At 37.2% G+C, this 19,782-nt stretch overlaps 1 protein-coding gene across 2 annotated transcripts in view; it reads right to left on the bottom strand.

Moving 5' to 3' along the window:
• Positions 1-19,782, bottom strand: part of rap1gds1 (RAP1, GTP-GDP dissociation stimulator 1) — an 85,639-nt gene that overhangs the window by 35,779 nt on the left and 30,078 nt on the right. Inside the window, exons 3-5 of one of the 2 annotated variants that reach the window (XM_059965435.1) lie at positions 18,805-18,927; positions 13,082-13,207; positions 8,612-8,758 (exon numbers count right to left, since the gene is read on the bottom strand). In XM_059965435.1, the coding sequence (XP_059821418.1) occupies positions 8,612-8,758; positions 13,082-13,207; positions 18,805-18,927 (396 nt within the window). The remainder of the gene's footprint in view (positions 1-8,611; positions 8,759-13,081; positions 13,208-18,804; positions 18,928-19,782) is intronic. The other variant, XM_059965436.1, reaches the window with a different exon arrangement.

The following is a 19,782-nucleotide window of genomic DNA, read 5'->3' as shown; positions in this document are numbered from 1 at the left end:
CTTTGTCAGTAGCATGACAAGTCACAGAATTCAAATTAAAATTAATAAAAGATTAAGAAATTTCTGTTAGTTATACAGCATAGAAATAGGTCCTTTGGCCCATCTAGACCATGTCTTCCCAAGCTAGTCCTACTTTCCCTTCTGATCTTAAGCTTGTACCCTTTAGTTTTAGACCCCTCTACCATGGAGAAAAAGACTGCAACAATCATCCTTATTGCCCATCATGAGCTTACAACCTCCAAGGTCACCACTCAGTCTCTTTCGCTCCTGGGAAAACCGATCCGGCCTACCCAGTGCTGTGGTAGCATAGCAGTTAGCATGACACTATTACAGTTCAGGGTATTCTGAGTTCAATTCTGTGCCAATCTGTAAGGAATCTCTGTATGTCCTCCTTGTGGAATGTGTGGGTTTCCCCCAGGTGTTCCGGTTCCCCCCTGCTCACAGTCCAAAGTTCAGTTCACAGTCCAGGTTAATTGATCATTGTAAATTGTTCAGCGATCAGGTTAGGGTTAATTGCCATCGTTGGGGTTTACTGGAGCAGCGTGGCTCGATGTGCCTACTCTCCACTGTATCACAAAATATACAGAAATAAATAAATATCCAATCTATTTCTTTATAATTTAAACTCACCAGTCCTGGCAACATCTTTGGGATGTGTTTCTGCATCTTTTGCTTAATCATGTTCTTCCTACAGTACAGAAATGTTCAATATTCCAGATGCCGTCTCATCAACATACAGCTGTAACATGATGTCTCAACTTCTGTACTCACTTCCCCATCCAATGAAAGTAAGCACGCTATATGCCTTCTTCCCCATCTTGTCTACTTGTGTCACCACTTTCAGGGAACAATGTATTTTACCCCATGTCTCTGTTCTTTACCATTCCCCAGAACTCTCATCATTGTATATGCCCCATTTTGGTTTAAGTTACTAAAATGTATCAGTTTGCACAACTAAGTTAAATTCCACCTTCTATTCCATGGCTCACCTTTCCACTTGATTTAGATCCTTTTGCAGTCTAAGACAACCATTTTCACTGCCCATCAAATCATTAATTCTAGAGTATTCCAAAGACTCAGTAACAATGCCATCTACATTTTCATTCAAATCGATGATATATACAACAGTGGAGCCAACACCAACCCCTGTGGAACACTGTAGATCACAAGCACTTTATCTGACAATCCACCACTACCATCCTTTGCCTCTTACCACTGAGCCAATTTTGTATTAATTGGCTAGGTCTCTCTAGATTTGGTGTAAACTAATTTCATAGACCAGCCTTGCTCAAGTCCACTCCAACAACGTCAACTGTCTTGCCTCTTTATCTCTTAAAAACAAATGTCAATCAAATTCAGGAGTCACAATCTTCCAACCCCAAAGTGACGCTGACCGACGACCAGCTGAAACATGCATTCCATACCACAGGCACATCAAGATGCTTGACCACTACCATCTGCGAGGCTTTTGCAAGATAATGGACATCTCGTGGCAAGTCAGAGTCCCAATCACAGAAGTACTACAAAGGGCTGAAAACTCTGGTGCAGAGACACTGATCATAAAGGCTCAACTTTGATGGGTTGGACATGTGGTCTGGATGGAAGACAACCACCTTCCAAAGATGGTATACTTTTCCAAGGTGGCACATGCACCAGAAAGCAGGGAGGCCCGACAAAGCACTATAAAGACCGTGTGAAAGCATCCTTAAAGGCATGCAATATCTCTGTGACTGGCTGGGAAGCCTGCCTAAAAACTGCAACATCAGGTGCCTGGCATTTGAAGAGCAGCAGCTCAAGGACCTTGTTCTAAACAGCTAGGACCACAAGGAGAGATGACCTGACTCTTCAATGGCCGTAATGTGCCCGACCTGCAGGCGCATCTGCACTTCCCAGTCTAGGCTTTGCTCTTATCAGAGGCATCGGTGATGTCACTGTTGTTCCTGATGGATTTCTAAAAAGATGCTGACTGTACTTATTCAGTCCTTATCTTTCCAAACACAGACAGATCCTGTCTTACAGTCCCTATAGTTACTTTCCTATCACTGACGCTAGGCTCACCAGCCTGTTCTTCCCCACTTGATCTTGCAGCCTTTCTTAAATAAAAGCATATTAACCACCTTCAAGTCTTCCAGAACTTCACCTACAGCCAAACAAGGTATAAAAATCTCCACCAGGGTCCCTTGCTTCCCACAATATCCTAGCATACACTTTGAAACTATCCACCTTGATGTGCCCCAATATATCTAAATTGGAGACCATATTAATGCTACCATAATAATTCAGGCAATCAATTTGTACTTTTTTAAGCTTGTGTTACTTCAGTATATATTCTTGACAGCAGAGAGGAAATCATGCAGGTTAGGTACTTGAATGGCAGAAACATTACTTTTAATTCTTAAATGCTAAAATTTTAAACAAACATGAAAATCTGTAAAACTAATGGGAAATTTATGGTATTTTCTCAATAACTACATGGTAAAGTACTTCTACATTATGTAAATAATTTTATATGATAAGAGTTGAAAATTCATTGCAACGTGGAAACAATTAATATCTCTAGTAACCTCAGAAAGGTAACCTAAGTTTTGTGTTTCTTAAAAAAGTGATCAAAGGAATGCAATATAAAGAAACTAATCAAAATACTGCAGATGCTAGAAATTCAAAACAACCATAGTCAATACTTGCAACAAACATTTGTGGAAGGAGTAAAACAATGAAAACTTTAGATTATTGATATTCCCTCAGAACTGAAAACTGTTTGGGATGTGCAAGAAAAAAAAGGTGCTGAATGCACACGAGATAAAGTGACAGACAGGATGATGCTGCTGTGTGAAAGAAGCTGGTACTTGAATAAAAAGCAAAAGATTGGGACAGAAAATGTTAAATGAAAATAGAATGGCACTACCTTTTCACTATTTCTTTAGTTTTGTCATCAGCCTTTCAAATTGTATCATCATTTTTAATTTTATCTCTTCCACCCTTCATGTTACTATAGTCCTGTTTTGTTTTCTTTACATCCTTATCTCTCAATATAATATTTCACTAAAAATGACAAAGCTATTCAATCTGAAATGTGAATGATCTCTCTTCCCCTCCTAGAGGCTCTTTGACCTACCGAGCATTTCCAGTACTTTTCTTATTAAGGTATCAATATACTTAGCTGGATCTTAACAGAGAATAATCTGAAAACTTAAAAGAATTGTTAAGGATTCTTAGATTGAAACTTTAGAATAGCTTTTTAGAAACCCAGTGGTTTTTGGTTGAATGATACATTTGTAGGTTGCTGGGAAAAGTAGCATAAATACATACTACGTGCTCTTTAGAGAGAAAAAAAACTGCTGCAAGTATTTGAAATGTATTTTAATTTCTGTAATGGCACAGAAGTATGTGTACATAGCTCAAATAAGATTGAAAAGTGCACAGAATATTCAAGTAACACCGGTTTGGAAGACACCACATTAAGCAGGCTAATTGGTAGCAGGTGAGGTATCATGACTGGATATAAAAGTAGTGTCCATCAAAGGCTCAGTCTTTGCAAGCAAGGATGGGTTGTGGCTCACCCCTTTGTGCCAAGATTTGTGAGAGAATTGTTAGTCAGTTCAAAAGGAACATTTCCCAACGCAAAATTGCAGAGAATTTAGGTCTTTCAACATCTACAGTACATAATATTGTGAAAAGATTCACAGAATTCAGAGACATTTCAGTGCGTAAAGGGCATGGTCAGAAACCACTGTTGAATGTACGTGATCTTCGAGCCCTCAGGCGGCACTGTCTAAGAAACCATCATGCTACTGTGACAATTACAGCCATTTGGGCTCGGGAGTACTTCGGAAAACCATTGTCACTTAGCACAGTCTGTCGCTGCATCCAGAAATGAATTTGAAACTGTATTACACAAGGAGGAAGCCATACATCAACTCTATGCAGAAACGCCGATGAGTTCTCTGGGCCCGAGCTCATCTCAGATGGACCGAAAGACTGTGGAACCGTGTGCTGTAGTCAGATGAGTCCACATTTCAGCTATCTTCTGAAAAAAAAATGGGTGTTGAGTTCTCCGTGCCAAAGATGAAAACGACCATCTTGATTGTTATCAGCGAAAGGTGCAAAAGCCAGCATCTGTGATGGTATGGGGGTGCATCAGTGCCCACGGCATGGGTGAGTTGCATGTATGTGAAGGTACCATTGACTCTGAGGCGTATATTAGGATTTTAGAGAGACATATGTTGCCATCAAGGTAACGTCTCTTCCCAGGATGTCCATGCTTATTTCAGCAGGACAATGCCAGGCTACATTCTGCACGGGCTACAACAGCATGGCTTTGTAGACACAGAGTGGCCTGCTGCCAGTCCAGATCTATTCTCCTATTGAAAATGTATGGCGCATCATGAAGAGGAGAATCAGACAACGGAGAAAATGGACTGTTGAGCAGCTGAAGTCTTATACCAAGCAAGAATGGACAAAATTTCCAATTGCAAATCTACTACAATTAGTATCCTCAGTTCCAAAACGATTAAAAAGTGTTATTAAAAGGAAAGGTGATTTAACACAATGGTAAACATGCCTTTGTCCCAACTTTTGTTGAGTGTGTTGCAGCCATCAAATTCTAAATTTGTGTATATTTACAAAATACAATTAAGTTGGTCAGTAAAACTATTGAAAATCTTTTCTTTGTACTTTTGTCAGTTAAATAAAGGTTCACGTGAATTAACATATCACAGATTTTTATTGTTATTGCATTTTGGAAAGTATCCCAACTTTTCTGGAAATGGGGTTTGTATGAAACATTCTCTCCTAGCTGCCGCCTGTACATCGTCGTAAAACAACTACGAAAAAGCAGCCTACTTCTATCTGGCTTTATGACTTTGCATTTTTAATATTAGCTAAATATTTTCAAGCTGCTTAGAAACTTTGCTGCAAATAAATTACCCTCTGCCATATGTTTACTTATGCCTGAGAAGCAACTTGGATACCCTCCAATTTGCCTACCATCACAACAGGTCAATAGCAGATGCCATCTCATTGGCTCTTCACTCAACCCTGGAATATCTGGACAGTGAAAATGCATACATCACGACGCTCTTCACTGACTACAGTTTATATTCAATACTATCATCCCCTCAAAACTAATCTCATGACCTATGTCTTAATACCTACTTGTGCAACTGGATCCTTGATTTCCTTACTTGCAGGCCCCAGGCAGTTCAGATTGGCAACAATATCCCCTCCACAGTCTCCATCAGCACCACATAGGTGTATGCATAGCCGCCTGCTCTACTCGCTTTATACTTGTGATTTCAAGACTAAGTACAGATCCAATGTCATATTTAAAGTTTGCTGATGACACCAATATCATAGGCCAAATTAAAGGTGGTGACAAATTAACATATAGGAGAGAGACTGAAAATCTGGCACAACAACCACCTCTCACTCAATGACAGCAAAACTGAGGAGATGATTATTGATTACAGGAGGAAGAAACTGGAAGTCCATGAGTCAGTCCTCATTGAAGAATATCAAAGGCAGAATGGGTCAACAATTTTAAATTCCTCTGTGTTATAATAATTTCAGAGGATCTGTCCTGGGCACTGCAGTTAAATACCATTACAGAAAAAACATGGCAGCACCTTCATTTTCTTAGAAGCTTTGGCATTGTCATCTAAAACTTTGACAAACTTCTGAAGATGTGCAATGGAGAATATATTGACTGGTTGCATCAAGGTCTGGTATGCAAACACCAATGCCCTTGAACAGAAAAGCCTACAAAAGATAGTGGATACAGCTTAGTACACCACAGGTAAAATACTCCCCACCACTGAGCACATCTTCAAGGAGCACTGTCACAGGAAAGATGCATCCATCATCAAAGACCCATCTAGGGCATGCTCTCATCTCACTACTGCCATCAGGAAGGAGGTACAGGAGCTTCAGGAACCATACAACAATGTTCAGGAACAGTTACTTCCCTCAACCATCAGACTCTTGAACCAGAGCCTGACACTCACTCCGACACTTAACTGCTCCCACAATTTATGGACTCACTTTCAAGTACTCTTCATCTCATGTGGTCAGTATTTACTCCTTATTTATTATTCTTTTTTTTTGTACTTGCACTGTCTAATGTTTGTTTTGTTATATGCCATCTTTCATTGATTATATTTAGTGAATGAACACAAGAAAATGGATCTTGGGGTTGTATGTGGTGATATGCGTACTTTGATAATAAATTTGCTTTGAATATCATGAAACCCATCACAAAATAGTCTAGCTTTGTGCAAGAATTAGAGGGTACAACACAAGAATATTAACATATTAACATAGAAGGTAGCTATAATTCATACAACTTATTTATGTAAAATAATTCTACTATTTATAAAGGGCTCTTTAAACCCCTTTATGAAAATACATTCAGTCATAAATACAGCACAGAAACAAGCCCTTCAGCCCATCAGTCAGTGCCAACTCACTTAAAACTGATTATTCCCACCGACCTGCACACCATTCAATCCTTCATATCCCTACCATCCAGATACCTATCCAAACTTCTCTTAATTGCTGAAATTGAGCTTGCATGCACCACTTGCACTGGTGGCTATTTTCACACTCTCACCACCCTCTGAGTGGAGAAGTTTTCCCTCATGTTCCTCTTAAACTTTTCATCTCACACCTACCTTTTCTGGAAAATTGTTGCATTTACAAAAGCAAATTCAGCTATTCAGGACAACTGAATAGTGATTTTTGCCCTAAAGCAGCCATTCTCCATGTATGCTAGCTTGTGAAGGCAGTAAGAGTTGTACTTATGAGGCTTGTCAGTTTAGCACTTTTGTTCTCTTTATATTTCAGATTGAATGACTGGCACAGTAAACAAACTACCGCTGATTCAGAAAAATCTGCAAACAGATTTCTAGAAATGCGCAGCAAGCAAGTCATCATCCATGGAAGTGCAAAGTTAACATTTCACATTAACAACTTTTCATAACAGATCAATGAAAAATGTTAAGACACAATTATTTCTCTCTCTATAAATTTTACCAGAACTGTTTAGTATCTCTAGCATCCTTGCTTTTACTTAATTAGCAATGATAGCTCAAATTATCTTTTTGACAAATACAAAGGTCATACCTTTCTAATTAAATCACACAAGACCTGAAAAATTGTGAGCTGTATCACCAAACAGAATGCAAACAAGTTAATGACCAAAACTATGTCCAATTTCAGTAAAGTACTGTTGATTTATAAAAAGTTAATATAATCCATTTTCATTTATATCTCAACCATCAAATTTCCTAGTGCCAAATCTGCTTTGTGACTTCATGCTGACCACAGAATGTAATACTAGCACTGAATTAGGATCACCACAAAACCATTTCCAATCAGAGTTAACAAAATCAGCCTTTTTTCTCATGTCAGATACTGCATAACAACTTCCTGTTGGTGTCTTCCAAGGATAGAATGTCCAAGGCAAAAATAGTTTATACCTTTTGATTACATATAACAATAAGATGCAAATACAACTTTTAGAGACCTAATTTTTTTCACTGGACTCTGAATGCCAAATACAATAATTTATTAAAAGCTTTTACAACAAATGCAATCTCAAACGGGCAACTTAACGTACAAAATAACTAACCTATCATGAAGATTATAACATTTACTATATGTAACAAGAGAGTCGTTTTCTGAAGTACAACCTAAAAACATAACTTTTAACTTCTAATCAATTGATGAGCAAGTTCAAATTCTACCATAACTGGCCCATGCACAGGTCACAAGTCACAAATAACCTTTTTGCCCACTTTAGGAAGTAGTTCCACAGTAGAATCAAAATATCGTAATGTAACACATTACATGCATCATTATTAATTTTCTTCAGTATACTGCATATTAAAAAATCCATACATTCTACAATTTTGGAGATTATGATCAGCCAGGAAATGCTGATCTGACATTTTGCCTTTCATCTAAAAGGGAGCAGGAGAATGAAAATGTGTACCAAAATGAAGCCAAATATTATTTCAGATCAAGGCACAGAAATTCACAATAACTTAGGTGAAGATGATAAGCATTGAAAAGCAAGAATTTTATGGGATACGTATCTAGAAATTAGTACATGAAACAGTTTTCAAATAGCATCACCAACACTGCAAGATGAAGCAGAAAGCAATAGAAAGATTAACCGTCTTGACACTGTGCAGAAAACCTCTTGACTGCTCAGATTTGAATAATCTTTTGACACTAATTAGGTCTTGCATATAATCCATATGTCAGAATAAAACCCCTCCCACCTCTTTCCCTCTACAAGGTGGAGCTATTTTAAATAAATCCAATTTTGAAAAGTCCAAATTAGATTGAAGTTTCCTTTTGAACATTAAGAACCAATGTTGGGAATAGAATGTTATTTATGCCAGTCAAGGATCTTATTATAGTGATAATAAGCAAGAGATTACAAAAATAAGAAAATAAGGGAAATAGAGGACAAGACAAAACAAAGGTCAATGGTTTTATACTGAATATTTCAGATTTTTTTTCCAAAGTTGCCATTATACTAAATATTGAATAAAAATGTTTGCTTTATGTATATATGCAAACTATAAATATTTTTGTTTTAGTTTACCATTATCATTGCTATAGTTCAACAGGAAGCCACAAAAGACAGTCAAGAGCTTCTGATTGGCCGCATCAATATTACTGCATAGTGTCTGTAAGTGGTCAACTACTATCTGTACGCCACCAGAGAGGTCAACTGCATTCCTGCCCTCATCTGCAAAACAAAGAATTAAATTAAAAAATCTGCAACATAAATATAATTTCAAAATATGCATTGTGAAAAGCAAAATGCTTTAAATTAAAAGAAACAAGCAGCATTTAAAATAATAACAGTAAGCATCAAACAGCTATAAAAATTTGTTCTAACAGAATACAATTAATATAATTTTTAAAACTGTTTGACACTAAACAGGATATGGAAGCAACTATAAGAATACTTTTTCACTCAGCCAGAGAACCACCACAATGGCTTCACCTCCTATTCCCTCCACAATTACATCCAAGATTCTTCAAAGATGCATTGCACAGCCTCCTTTTCTACATAATTTCTCATCAATTAAATATGTTAATATTGTGTGGAAACAAGTTCTACCTCACCATTCACCCAAAACTTCACCATTATCTCCAAACAAGACAAGATGAATAGAAATTTCCTTTAACCAGACAGCAAGAACTGAAGCTATTGCCTAGCAATTGCATTGTAAATTTGGTATCATGGTTAACTACTGTACTTTCCAATCATATCTGTATCATCACTATACTTATTTCTGCCTCAGCAGGTTTCACCCAACTCCTTGTCTGTAGGAACATTCTCCTACATCTGCTTGCTCTAGACTTGATTCATTCAATGTAGTTCTCAGTTACTACTTAGTTATAACCTTCACAAATGTAAGATTATGCAAAAACTACTGCCAGTATCCAACCTCAACATGTTTATTTGAACTATTACTTGAGTTTGCTAATCCATTTTTGCAAATATCTAGAATTCTGTATGGAGTAAATCCTCCCCCTTTTCAGTGTTTCTTCCCCCACACCCCCCTTTCCTTCTGATCCTCCTCATGTTCTCCCACTTTTATCCCTTCTCCCAATCTCTCACTCCAGCTCCCCACATCATCCATATTTGCCTGCATCTCCATCTTGGTTCTATCCACACAGTCCACCCACGGGCACCCCAACCCCAAGTTCTGGCTTCATCTGCTCTTCCCAAATGTTTCCCATTATCACCTTCCTTATCTATTAGATTCCAGCACTGGTAGGCCTTTGTGTTCTTGTCTTCCAGCTGTTTCCATTTTTCACCATACTCCACCCAGCTTTACCTGCTTCTCCTTTTTTGTCTGTTTCCATCTATCATCCACCTACCTGTCTCCCAACTCCACTCCTCTCCCACCTGGCTCAATCCAGCTGTTAACCTTCATCCCTTCTTGGTCCATCAAACACCCCTGGCTTCTGTCTCACCACCACTCACTCCTCTTTTTATACTGGCTATCCCCTGATACAAGGTTTCACCCCAAAACAACAGCAATTCTTTCTCCACTCTCCACACAAAAGCTGCCCTACAGCAAGTTTTTTTGGTTTCATTAGGATGTTGTTTGGCTTAGAGAGATAGCGTTATCAAGAGAGATCTGAGGTCTGTTTTCTCCAGAGTAAGGAGGTTTAGAGGTGACATGACAGAACTATATAAAATTATAAAGTAGCATAGATTGAGTAGGTAGCCAGAGTTACCTATGGTAAGGGTATCTAAAAGTAGAGGACTCAGGCTTTAAGTGAGAGGAAGGAAATTTAAATGGGATCTGAGGGACAAACTTTTCACACAAAGAGCCCCGATGAAAGGTTACAGACAAAAGAGTAGTTGGTACCCGAGATGAGCTGCAAGATGCGCCAGTGGCAGATTAACCATCTTTAAAAGGCATCCGGGGGGGGGGGGGGAGAGTACTTAATGAGTAAAACAGAGGGATATAGAATAAAAAAAAGGCAAGCAGGATTAGCACAGTTAGACCTAATGGTTGGCATTGAAGTGGCAGGTTCTGTTTCTATCTTGTAAAATTCAATGACCCTACATTACTAAGCAACATATCAATTTAAAAGTTCTTAACTTAATTTTCAAATCTTGCCATGTTTATCTAAATTCCTCTCCCACTCTAAAAGCCCTCAAGGGCTTTGCTTCCTTAGAACAGATTTCTTGTGCATCAACTTTAAATGCAGCACAAACAGTGGTCACGCAGTTGGTTCTTTAGATCCTCTGCAGTCTGCCTTCCCTACTGCCAAAGGAAGCCAGTAAATCTCCTTGTCACAGCACCTCTTTATATTACACTATAAAACCAGAACCTTTATTTACCATTAAGTATCACCTGATGGCTTCTGTAGGCATTTCATTGTGAATATTTTTGGAATGTTTTGCTATTTCAAAACTATGCTAAGCAAATGGATGTTACCATTTTTGCAATGATTTACTGCTCAACAGCTCTTACATGCAGAGCCTAGAGGTTCAAAGATAGAATTACAGAAAAACTAAAGATGATTTATTGAAACAATCTTTGAGGGACCCCCAAAAGGAGGTTACTAAAGTTGATCCAAAGCTTCAAACCAATGGACCTGCATTTATAAAAGCAGATATATTAAAGGATGCAAAATTAGTATAGCAATAAAAGCTTTCAGATCTCTCACTCACATAGTACTAAGACCATGTGCATTATGAAGATCTTGTTGAGTATTATGTGGTATCTGAGACAAAAGAAATCCTTTTGAAGTTAAATAGGAATTATTGATAACAATAGTCTAAAAGAGCAAATTAAAAGTGCAAGAAAACATAAGGTTTGCACATATTTAAGGTAAACTGAAGTTTTGGGGTTTAAAAGTGTAGTGTGGCATAGCATATTCTTCTGCTTTATCCACACTAACATATTCTTATATAGCTAAATATGGCCTTTCTTCTACAGCAGGTGGAAGATCTAACATTAATATAATGTACTGTACACAACTTCAAAGCCAAGTAAACTCTGCTACAATCATTAAAAAGGATGTATATAATGACGCTCAAGATTTAAATTTATATTAAAATGGTTCTGAGCTTCTTCACACCAGGCACTTTAACATTTTGTTAGTACTTTTTGTGCCATGACTATTGAATACTGTTCAAGAGTTCTAGTCCACACAAGTTTATATAATTGCCTGCAAAAACACATGATCAGCATTCATATGCTAGGCAGCCAAATCTGTTGATAGAAAAACATTGGTATTTTAACATGAAAATAAGTTTGAAATATCAAATAATAGAATATTTCACAAAAGTCACAGTTATATTTCTGCTGAAATGGTAGTTTTGTACAATACTGTTTTTGAGAATCAAACAAGTATATATAGAGAAAATTATTTGATCAACTAGAATAAATTCTACCTTAAGTAATCTGGTTTTAAGCCAGATCACTAGAATATTATATGACTATTAAATTGGCTTCAGAATTACAAACATGAAAGATTAGTTGCAGTAAATTTCAGTCGTGTTTAATCAAAGAACTGCAGATTCCACAAGTCTGAAATAAAAATAGAAAAGGCTGGAAACAATCAGCAGCAGCTGTGGAAAGACAAATAAGAGTTAACATTTGTGGTTGAAGACTATTTTAACTAACGATCTTCAACTTGAAATATTAACTGCTTTCCTTTCCACCAATGTTGTCTGACTAACTTACTTTCCCATTTTTTGTGTTTACTTGCATTAGATTTTGTTGTCCAATAGACAAGATAGTTTAAATGCAAAAACTGAAAATCTTCATTTTGGTTTTTATCAGCTGCAGCAGAATTAATAACACTAATATATAGAACTGTCACATTGTCAATATGCCATGACTATAATTCTTGCCAATGTATCCACAATTCTCATGAACAGCAGGAAGTCATCCACCTGATTATATGACCATCACTGTTGCTCAATTTATTTCAAAATTTAAGAATATTTAATATATGCAATCTTGTCCATATTTATTCATTCTATCCTATGTGCACCATGTTATGTAGTATTAATATGTCACAGCACACTAGTCAAGAAGTAGTACAGAACAGATGGGAAATAAAGCACTCAAACAGGTAGCCTAAAGAAAGAGTTAAATATTTCATTATGCCTAACATTCATCAGTGTGAAAACTGGTACTTCAATGAAAACAGGTATTCTTGTGACTAATTCCACAGATTTCACATTTTAAATAGGGTAATCATGAGTTACCGCAGCAAAGCTGAAAAGAGCAAAGTAATGTAATAACACTTCAATACTAGCACGAATAGGCTACAGAGAAACAAATATAAGATGGATAAAACCTAAAAATACTAACAACCCAATTCTAAAACTTAATTAGAAAGATTTTCCGATTTTACTTTTAATAATTTTACTATTTAATTACACTTAACAGTAATATGTAAATGTTATTAGATTCAAATTTTGATATTTCCTACCATATTTTTGTGCATGCTGTTACATATGGTTTGTGAAATATACAAATGTTCCATCAGGGCTGATTACAAATGAAAATCTTCATTTTGGACTTACGGCTATCATAGCAAATATTTCCCAGGGCACGTCCTGTTTGAAGAAGCACTTCTTGATCTTTGTTGTTTAGCAGCAAAACCAGTGGTGGAATCAATCCTGAATCTACACATGAATTCCGCATGAATTCTGGAAACAGAATGGGTATCATCAAGCTATTTCCCAAAATAAACCTACTGTAAATCATATGGTTCTGAATTAATGTGTAATCACTTCAAGTTTTCAAGGTATTTTCTTATATTAAAATACAAGGACAAAGCATTCCAAATCTCCCATTATTAATTATGTCTGAACTGAGCAGAAAATGTAAATCACCTTTCAACATCTTCATCAAAAATATTGACAAAAAGTTACACTTAAATTTGGAATGTAAAAATAATTAAACAAATAAGTATTTACAATATTCTTTTTAAGGATCAATATATATATATATATATATATATATATATATATATATGGATATAGTTATGAAAAAATCTTCCTGATAGTCATTTCATACAAAAGCAAAAGTAGGCAATTGAAAACAATTTTTTATTGAATACATTTTTTTAAAAAATTAGCTTAATTAAAATTGCAGTGCAAAAAATAATTGAATTCCAGCTTGCAGGACTATTTCATGAGAAAGTTCCTTTAATTATAATGAGCAGTGCACAATTCTGTCCTAGCTGACACTTAAAAAATATTCAATTTTCCCTTCACCCTCCTGCCAAAAGATCAGACAAAAGTGTAAAGGAAGACTTGCATGGTAAGCAATTGCATGATCCAAGAGAGCTCAAGGGAATTGAAAGTGGGAAGAGCTAGAAAAAGCCACAATATGCTGATGTGCAAAAATGGAATCTAAAAGTTTTGTTAGGCAGTGCTGATGAGTGACAGAATATGGGGTTTATTGCTAACTGAATGGACAAACAAAAATATCAGAGCAGTATAATGTTATCATCAGCCCAAGCTGATGTAGTGATAGGGGTGGGGAATAAGTGGTGGGATTTCACGAATACTTAAGAATTTTTTTGGTGGGAGTTATGTAATATACGTAAATTCTCCGATGTACAAAGAATACACCAAATCAATGCGTAAACTTGGGAGATCTGTTATTTCTGTCATTCCCATAGAAACTATTCTTGTGTCTACAGATAAGACCGTTAAAGGAGTGGAAAAAGACACATCTTTATTTCCTACAGTTGTGAAAACCATTGTGCTAGCTACGTTGACTGCAGAAGTCATGCATCTGTTCTCTACCTGCATTGTATTCTGTGTTGTGTGTTTACTACGGTAGTAGTCACGTGGATGGGAGGTATGGTAAATGCAAAGAGAATATGTTACATATCTTTTGTTGACCACTTAATCACGCTTAGTTTTTCACCACTTCAAGATTATGTTTTGCTAGTTGCTAATAAAGGACTGAGTAGTTTCTTCAACTTTTAGAACATTAATAATTATTGGATTGATCGGAAGGCACATCATACAAGAATAACAACCTGTGCTAGGTCACCAGCGGCTGCATTGCTTTATTAGAATAGCTGCTATATTCTGTCAACTAAAGATTTCGAGAGTTATACCAAACACTGGCTTTTGAAAGTGTCAGTGAAATTAAAAGCACCACAGCCAGGAGCAACTTCTAACAAGTAACAACCTTTTGTTGATTCATACTGTGGTTTTGGGGTTGAAACAAAGTCTGGAATGGTCATCGCTAACCTTAAGTTCTAGTGTGGTCTTTGCCTAAGAGTTTGGTGCTTGGTTCTGTTGAAATGCTGAAAAACTTTGATTGCTGACATTTGAATTGAATGCTGTTGTTATTTTACAAGTATGCAAACGAAACAAGACACGAGTCAAGTGGAAGCAGTGACCCTGAAGTCAGGACTAAAAGAGAAATTATTTATCAAACTCCAGGGCATGTTCTGACTAGATATAAAGCTGATGATTTTCAGGATGATATACACCCTGAAGACAGTACGGGCAACAAGTTCTATTGTTATCAGTATCCCATCTGTCCGATACCTCCTAGGCATGCAGAACAAAGGCTGATTTAGCTGAGTTATGCACAAAGCAACAAATATTGAGGGATAAATATACATTAGAAGAGCAGGTGGAGCAGATTTGCAGGAAGAAACTGCAGCCAAGATGACCAAGGCAAAAACACTGAAGGCTTCAAATGCTGTGGATGCTAAATGTGCTCCAGCAGGATAGTTCTATGGTGTGAGTTCCTATGTTGACATAGCACAAAGAAAATCCAACATACTTGATGTCAATGTGGATACATTGTTTCTCAAATGTCAATGAAACATGAGTCTGGACCCCAAGAGGTAGTTCAGGATATTCATTTGCAGCCTGCACTAAGGCAGCACTCTGAACCTATGCCATATCCAATCGCATAAGGTGCTTCTGAGCACATTAATTTATAGTATGGTGACACTTGTGCTTCAAATGATAACAGTCTAAATAGTGTGTTGGAGGCCATAAGGACACGAAACAAAATAGCAAGCTTAGTGGTGCAACAACAGTACAACTCTGCCTAAAGAGATTCAGATCTTCGAAAGCGATCCATTGCACTATCATTCATTTAAGAGGGCTTTCAAGAATAGCAATGAAGGCAAGACTGATGATTATGGTGACTGTTTCTGTTTTCTCAAACAGGTCACTGAAGGTTACCCTAAGGAGCTTGTCAAAAGTTGCCAGTGAGCCAATCCAGAACAAGGATATCTAAAGGCCAAAGTTCTACTACAGGAATATTTTGGTGATAAGTACAAAATTGCTGTGGCCTACACAAAAAAGGCTCTTTCTTGGTGGCATATCAAATCGAAAAGCCATGAAAGCTCTTCGAGACTAGTTTTTTTCTTAGAGGCTGTTGCAATATCATGGAAGTGCAGTACGTGCATGCTAATACAACGATTATAGTACAGAAACTGCCTGATATGTTTAGGGATAAATGGAGAAGGGTGATCTGCAGACTGTAAGAAAGGCACAACCATAAGGTTATTTTCACTGACATTGTTAATTTTATTAAAACAATAGACAATAGACAGTAGGTGCAGGAGTAGGCCATTTGGCCCTTCTAGCCAGCACCACCATTCACTGTGATCATGGCTGATCATACACAATTAGTACCCTGTCCTGCCATCTCCCCATATCCCTTGACCCCGCTATCTATAAGAGCTCTATCTAAATCTCTCTTGAATGCATCCAGAGACTTGGCCTCCACTGCCTTCTGGGGCAGAGCATTCCACATATCCACCACTCTCTGGGTAAAAAAGTTTTTCCGCATCTCTGTTCTAAATGGCCTACCCCTTATTCTTAAACTGTGGCCTCTAGTTCTGGACTCACCCATCAGCAGGAACATGCTTCCTGCCTCCAGCGTGTCCAATCCCTTAATAAACTTATGTGTTTCAATCAGATCCCCTCGCATCCTTCCAAATTCTACTGTATACAAGCCTAGTCACTCCAATCTTTCAACATATGACAGTCCCGCCATTCCGGGAATTAACCTTGTGAACCTACACTGCATTCCCTCAATAGCAAGAAAGTCCTTCCTCAAAGTTGGAGACCAAAACTGCACACAATACTCCAGGTAGGGTCTCACCAGGGCCCTGTACAGCTGTAGAAGGACCTCTTTACTCCTATACTCAATTCCTCTTGTTATAAAAGCCAGCATGCCATTAGCTTTCTTCACTATCTGCTGTACCTGCAACTTGCTTTCATTGACTGATGTATAAGAACACCTAGATCTTGTTGTACTTCCCTTTTTCCTAACTTGACTCCATTTAGATAGTAATCTGCCTTCCTGTTCTTGCCAGCAAAGTGGATAACCTCACATTTATCCACATTAAACTGCATCTGCCATACATTTGCCCACTCACCCAATCTGTCCAAGTCACCCTGCATTCTCATAACATCTTCCTGACATTTCACACTGCCACTCAGCTTTGTGTCATCAGCAAATTTTCTAATGTTACTTTTAATCCCTTCATCTAAATCATTAATGTATATTGTAAACAGCTGCGGTCCCAACACTGAACCTTGCGGTGCCCCACTGGTCACAGCCTGCCATTCCGAAAGGGCCCCGTTAATCACTACTCTTTGTTTCCTGTCAGCCAGCCAATTTTCAATCCATGTCCAAAAGGCAAGTAAAGATTGCTACATTCCCAGTGTTTGAGAATATACATGATGCTACATCACCAGCAGTTTGCAAAGGTGTGAACAAAACTGAATCACAAATTTGTTCTCAGGCTAAGGGAAGCAACTTTGCCATAGTGTGGCTACTGGGAAAAGTGAAGCTAAAACTGAGCATGGAACTGATGAAATAGGTGCAGATTCTAAATATGTCATAAAAGAATCAAACACAGCAGCAGGCAATGCTCTGATATCTAATAGTCTTATGGGTGCTGGTGATCATGATTGTAAACTTCCTATAATTCCAGTTCAGGTGAAGCCCAAGAAGAGTATCGAGACAGTGGTTACTTATGCTTTCCTCGATCAAGGAAATATAATAGTGTTCTGTATAGTGAGCCTTATGAACAAACTCAACTTGATAGGAAAAAGAACAGGTTCTGAGTAGCTAAGTCATTTCAGGATTTGAAGTGGCTGGTTTCAATAAGGTGAACTATTGTAAATTGCCTAACATCAATACGCAGGAAAGTATGTTGGTCCACAAAGGGAACATTTCTCATCAAGAGAGATCTTCAGGAATGGTCTTACCTGAATCATATCCATTTGCCAGAAATCAATTCAGAAATTCAGCTGTTGATAGGAACAAATGTGCCTAGTGCATTGGAACCATTGCAAGTGATTTGTAGTGTTGATGATGGACCTGATGCAATTGGAACAATGTTGGGTTGGACTGTTAATGGACTACTGAAAGGAGGCCATATTGGGGGAAGAGACCATGTTTGCTCAGAGCTGAGAGTTAATAGGATTTTAGTTTTGAACTTAAATAAGCATTGGCAGCAGCAATTTTCCTGAATGCAGTCAGGAGGAACAGCCTGGTATGCCAAGAAAAAAATCATGACTCAGGATAGGCCGCTTACCAGTAAAAGGACATTTGTGTGCACGTTAAGATTCCATGTCTCCTGTGTTTTGGTAGCACATAATTGTAATTATTTAGTATAATAATTAGGGGGCTGGGATGCAGAAGTCATGCATCTGTTCTCTATCTGCATTGTATGGTGTTGCATTTTTTCTATGGTAGTCAGTGACGTAGCTAGGGGCGTGGTAAAAGCAAAGAAAATAAGTTGCGTATTTACTCTTTGTTCTGGGCATTTTGGTTCTGGAGATTGCTGGGTATCATATCTTATGTGAATGCTTCATTACACCCAAGTCAATATCAAATATGTGAATGACTGTAATTATGACACTTTCTCCTGCTTACAGCACTGAAAATTAGATTTGTACAATAGGACTGGACATGAAACTCAGATACAGTTCTAAAAACTCTGTATATCATATTCATGCATCATCACAACCCATATTCAGAAATATTAAAAAGAAAAACTTCAAGATGCTGCAGGTCTGAAATTAAAAAAAACTAGAAATACTCAACAAGTCAGGCAATGCCTGTGAAAGAATTAACATTTTAGGCCAATGATCTGTCATCAAAACTGGTAATGTGAGCAAACAAGCTAGTTTCAAATTACACAAATATATAAAAGGCTACTGCTCTAAAACAAAACATTTGCAAAATGGTGCAGCAAAACTGAAGACGTGGCAGCAAATAAAGTTTTTGTGGAAAACCTCACCATTTTTGGCTACTTCCGCTATAATGTTTGCTACTTTTGCTGCACAGGAAATATGTGGAGACAGTAAACGTGGGAAAACTTGAAGAATGCCACTCTCCTGGAGTTTTACGCTGGTTTCTGCATCTGCAAGAGATGGTAATAATAAATTAAAATTTCAATGCAAGGAAAAACAAACCTGATTTATGAATACAAATGCAAAACAAATAATGAATTGAATCAAATGTACAAGACCATAAGATATAGGAGCAGAATTAGGCCATGGAGTTTGCTCCACTGTTCCATCCTGGCTGATTTATCATTGCTCTCAACACCATTCTCCTGCCTTTTCTACATAACCTTTCGCACCCTGCCTAATCAAGAAACTATCAGCTTCGGCTTTAAATATACTCAATGGCTTGGCCTCCACAGCTGTCATGATAATGAATTCCACAGATTCTGGCTAAAGAAATTCTTCCTTATTGCTGTTCTAAAGGGATACCTCATATTCTAGTCCTCTCAAAATGAATTATAACATTACATTTGCCTTCCTTATCACTGACTCAATCTGCAAGCTAATCTTTAGGAAATTCTGCACAAGACTCCGAAGTTTCTTTGCACCTCTGATTTTTGAATGCTCTCCACATTTAGAAAATAGTCTACACCTTTGTTTCTTCTACCAAAATGCATGACAATACACTTTGTTCTTCTTTTCAATCTTTTTATTAGTTTTTTTAAAAAAAACCTAACATAGTATTATATTAAATAGGTTATGAATAAAATAGATTTGAAATTAAGTTGGTAACAAGATAACAATATCTTATTAAACTATCAGCAAAAAAGGATCATACAATATCAATCTAATCTATATTGATTATACATGAAAAGATTAAAAATAATCATCAAAAGAAAAAAAAATGTAAAATATAAGAAAAAATGTATATTTAAGGAAATAATAAAAAAAATAAACCTAAACTAACATGGGCAATAATAATAGTTTAT

Source organism: Hypanus sabinus, chromosome 3 (genome assembly GCF_030144855.1).
Source record: "Hypanus sabinus isolate sHypSab1 chromosome 3, sHypSab1.hap1, whole genome shotgun sequence".
Lineage (NCBI taxonomy): Eukaryota > Metazoa > Chordata > Chondrichthyes > Myliobatiformes > Dasyatidae > Hypanus > Hypanus sabinus.
This window is presented reverse-complemented; position numbering and strand designations above follow the sequence as displayed.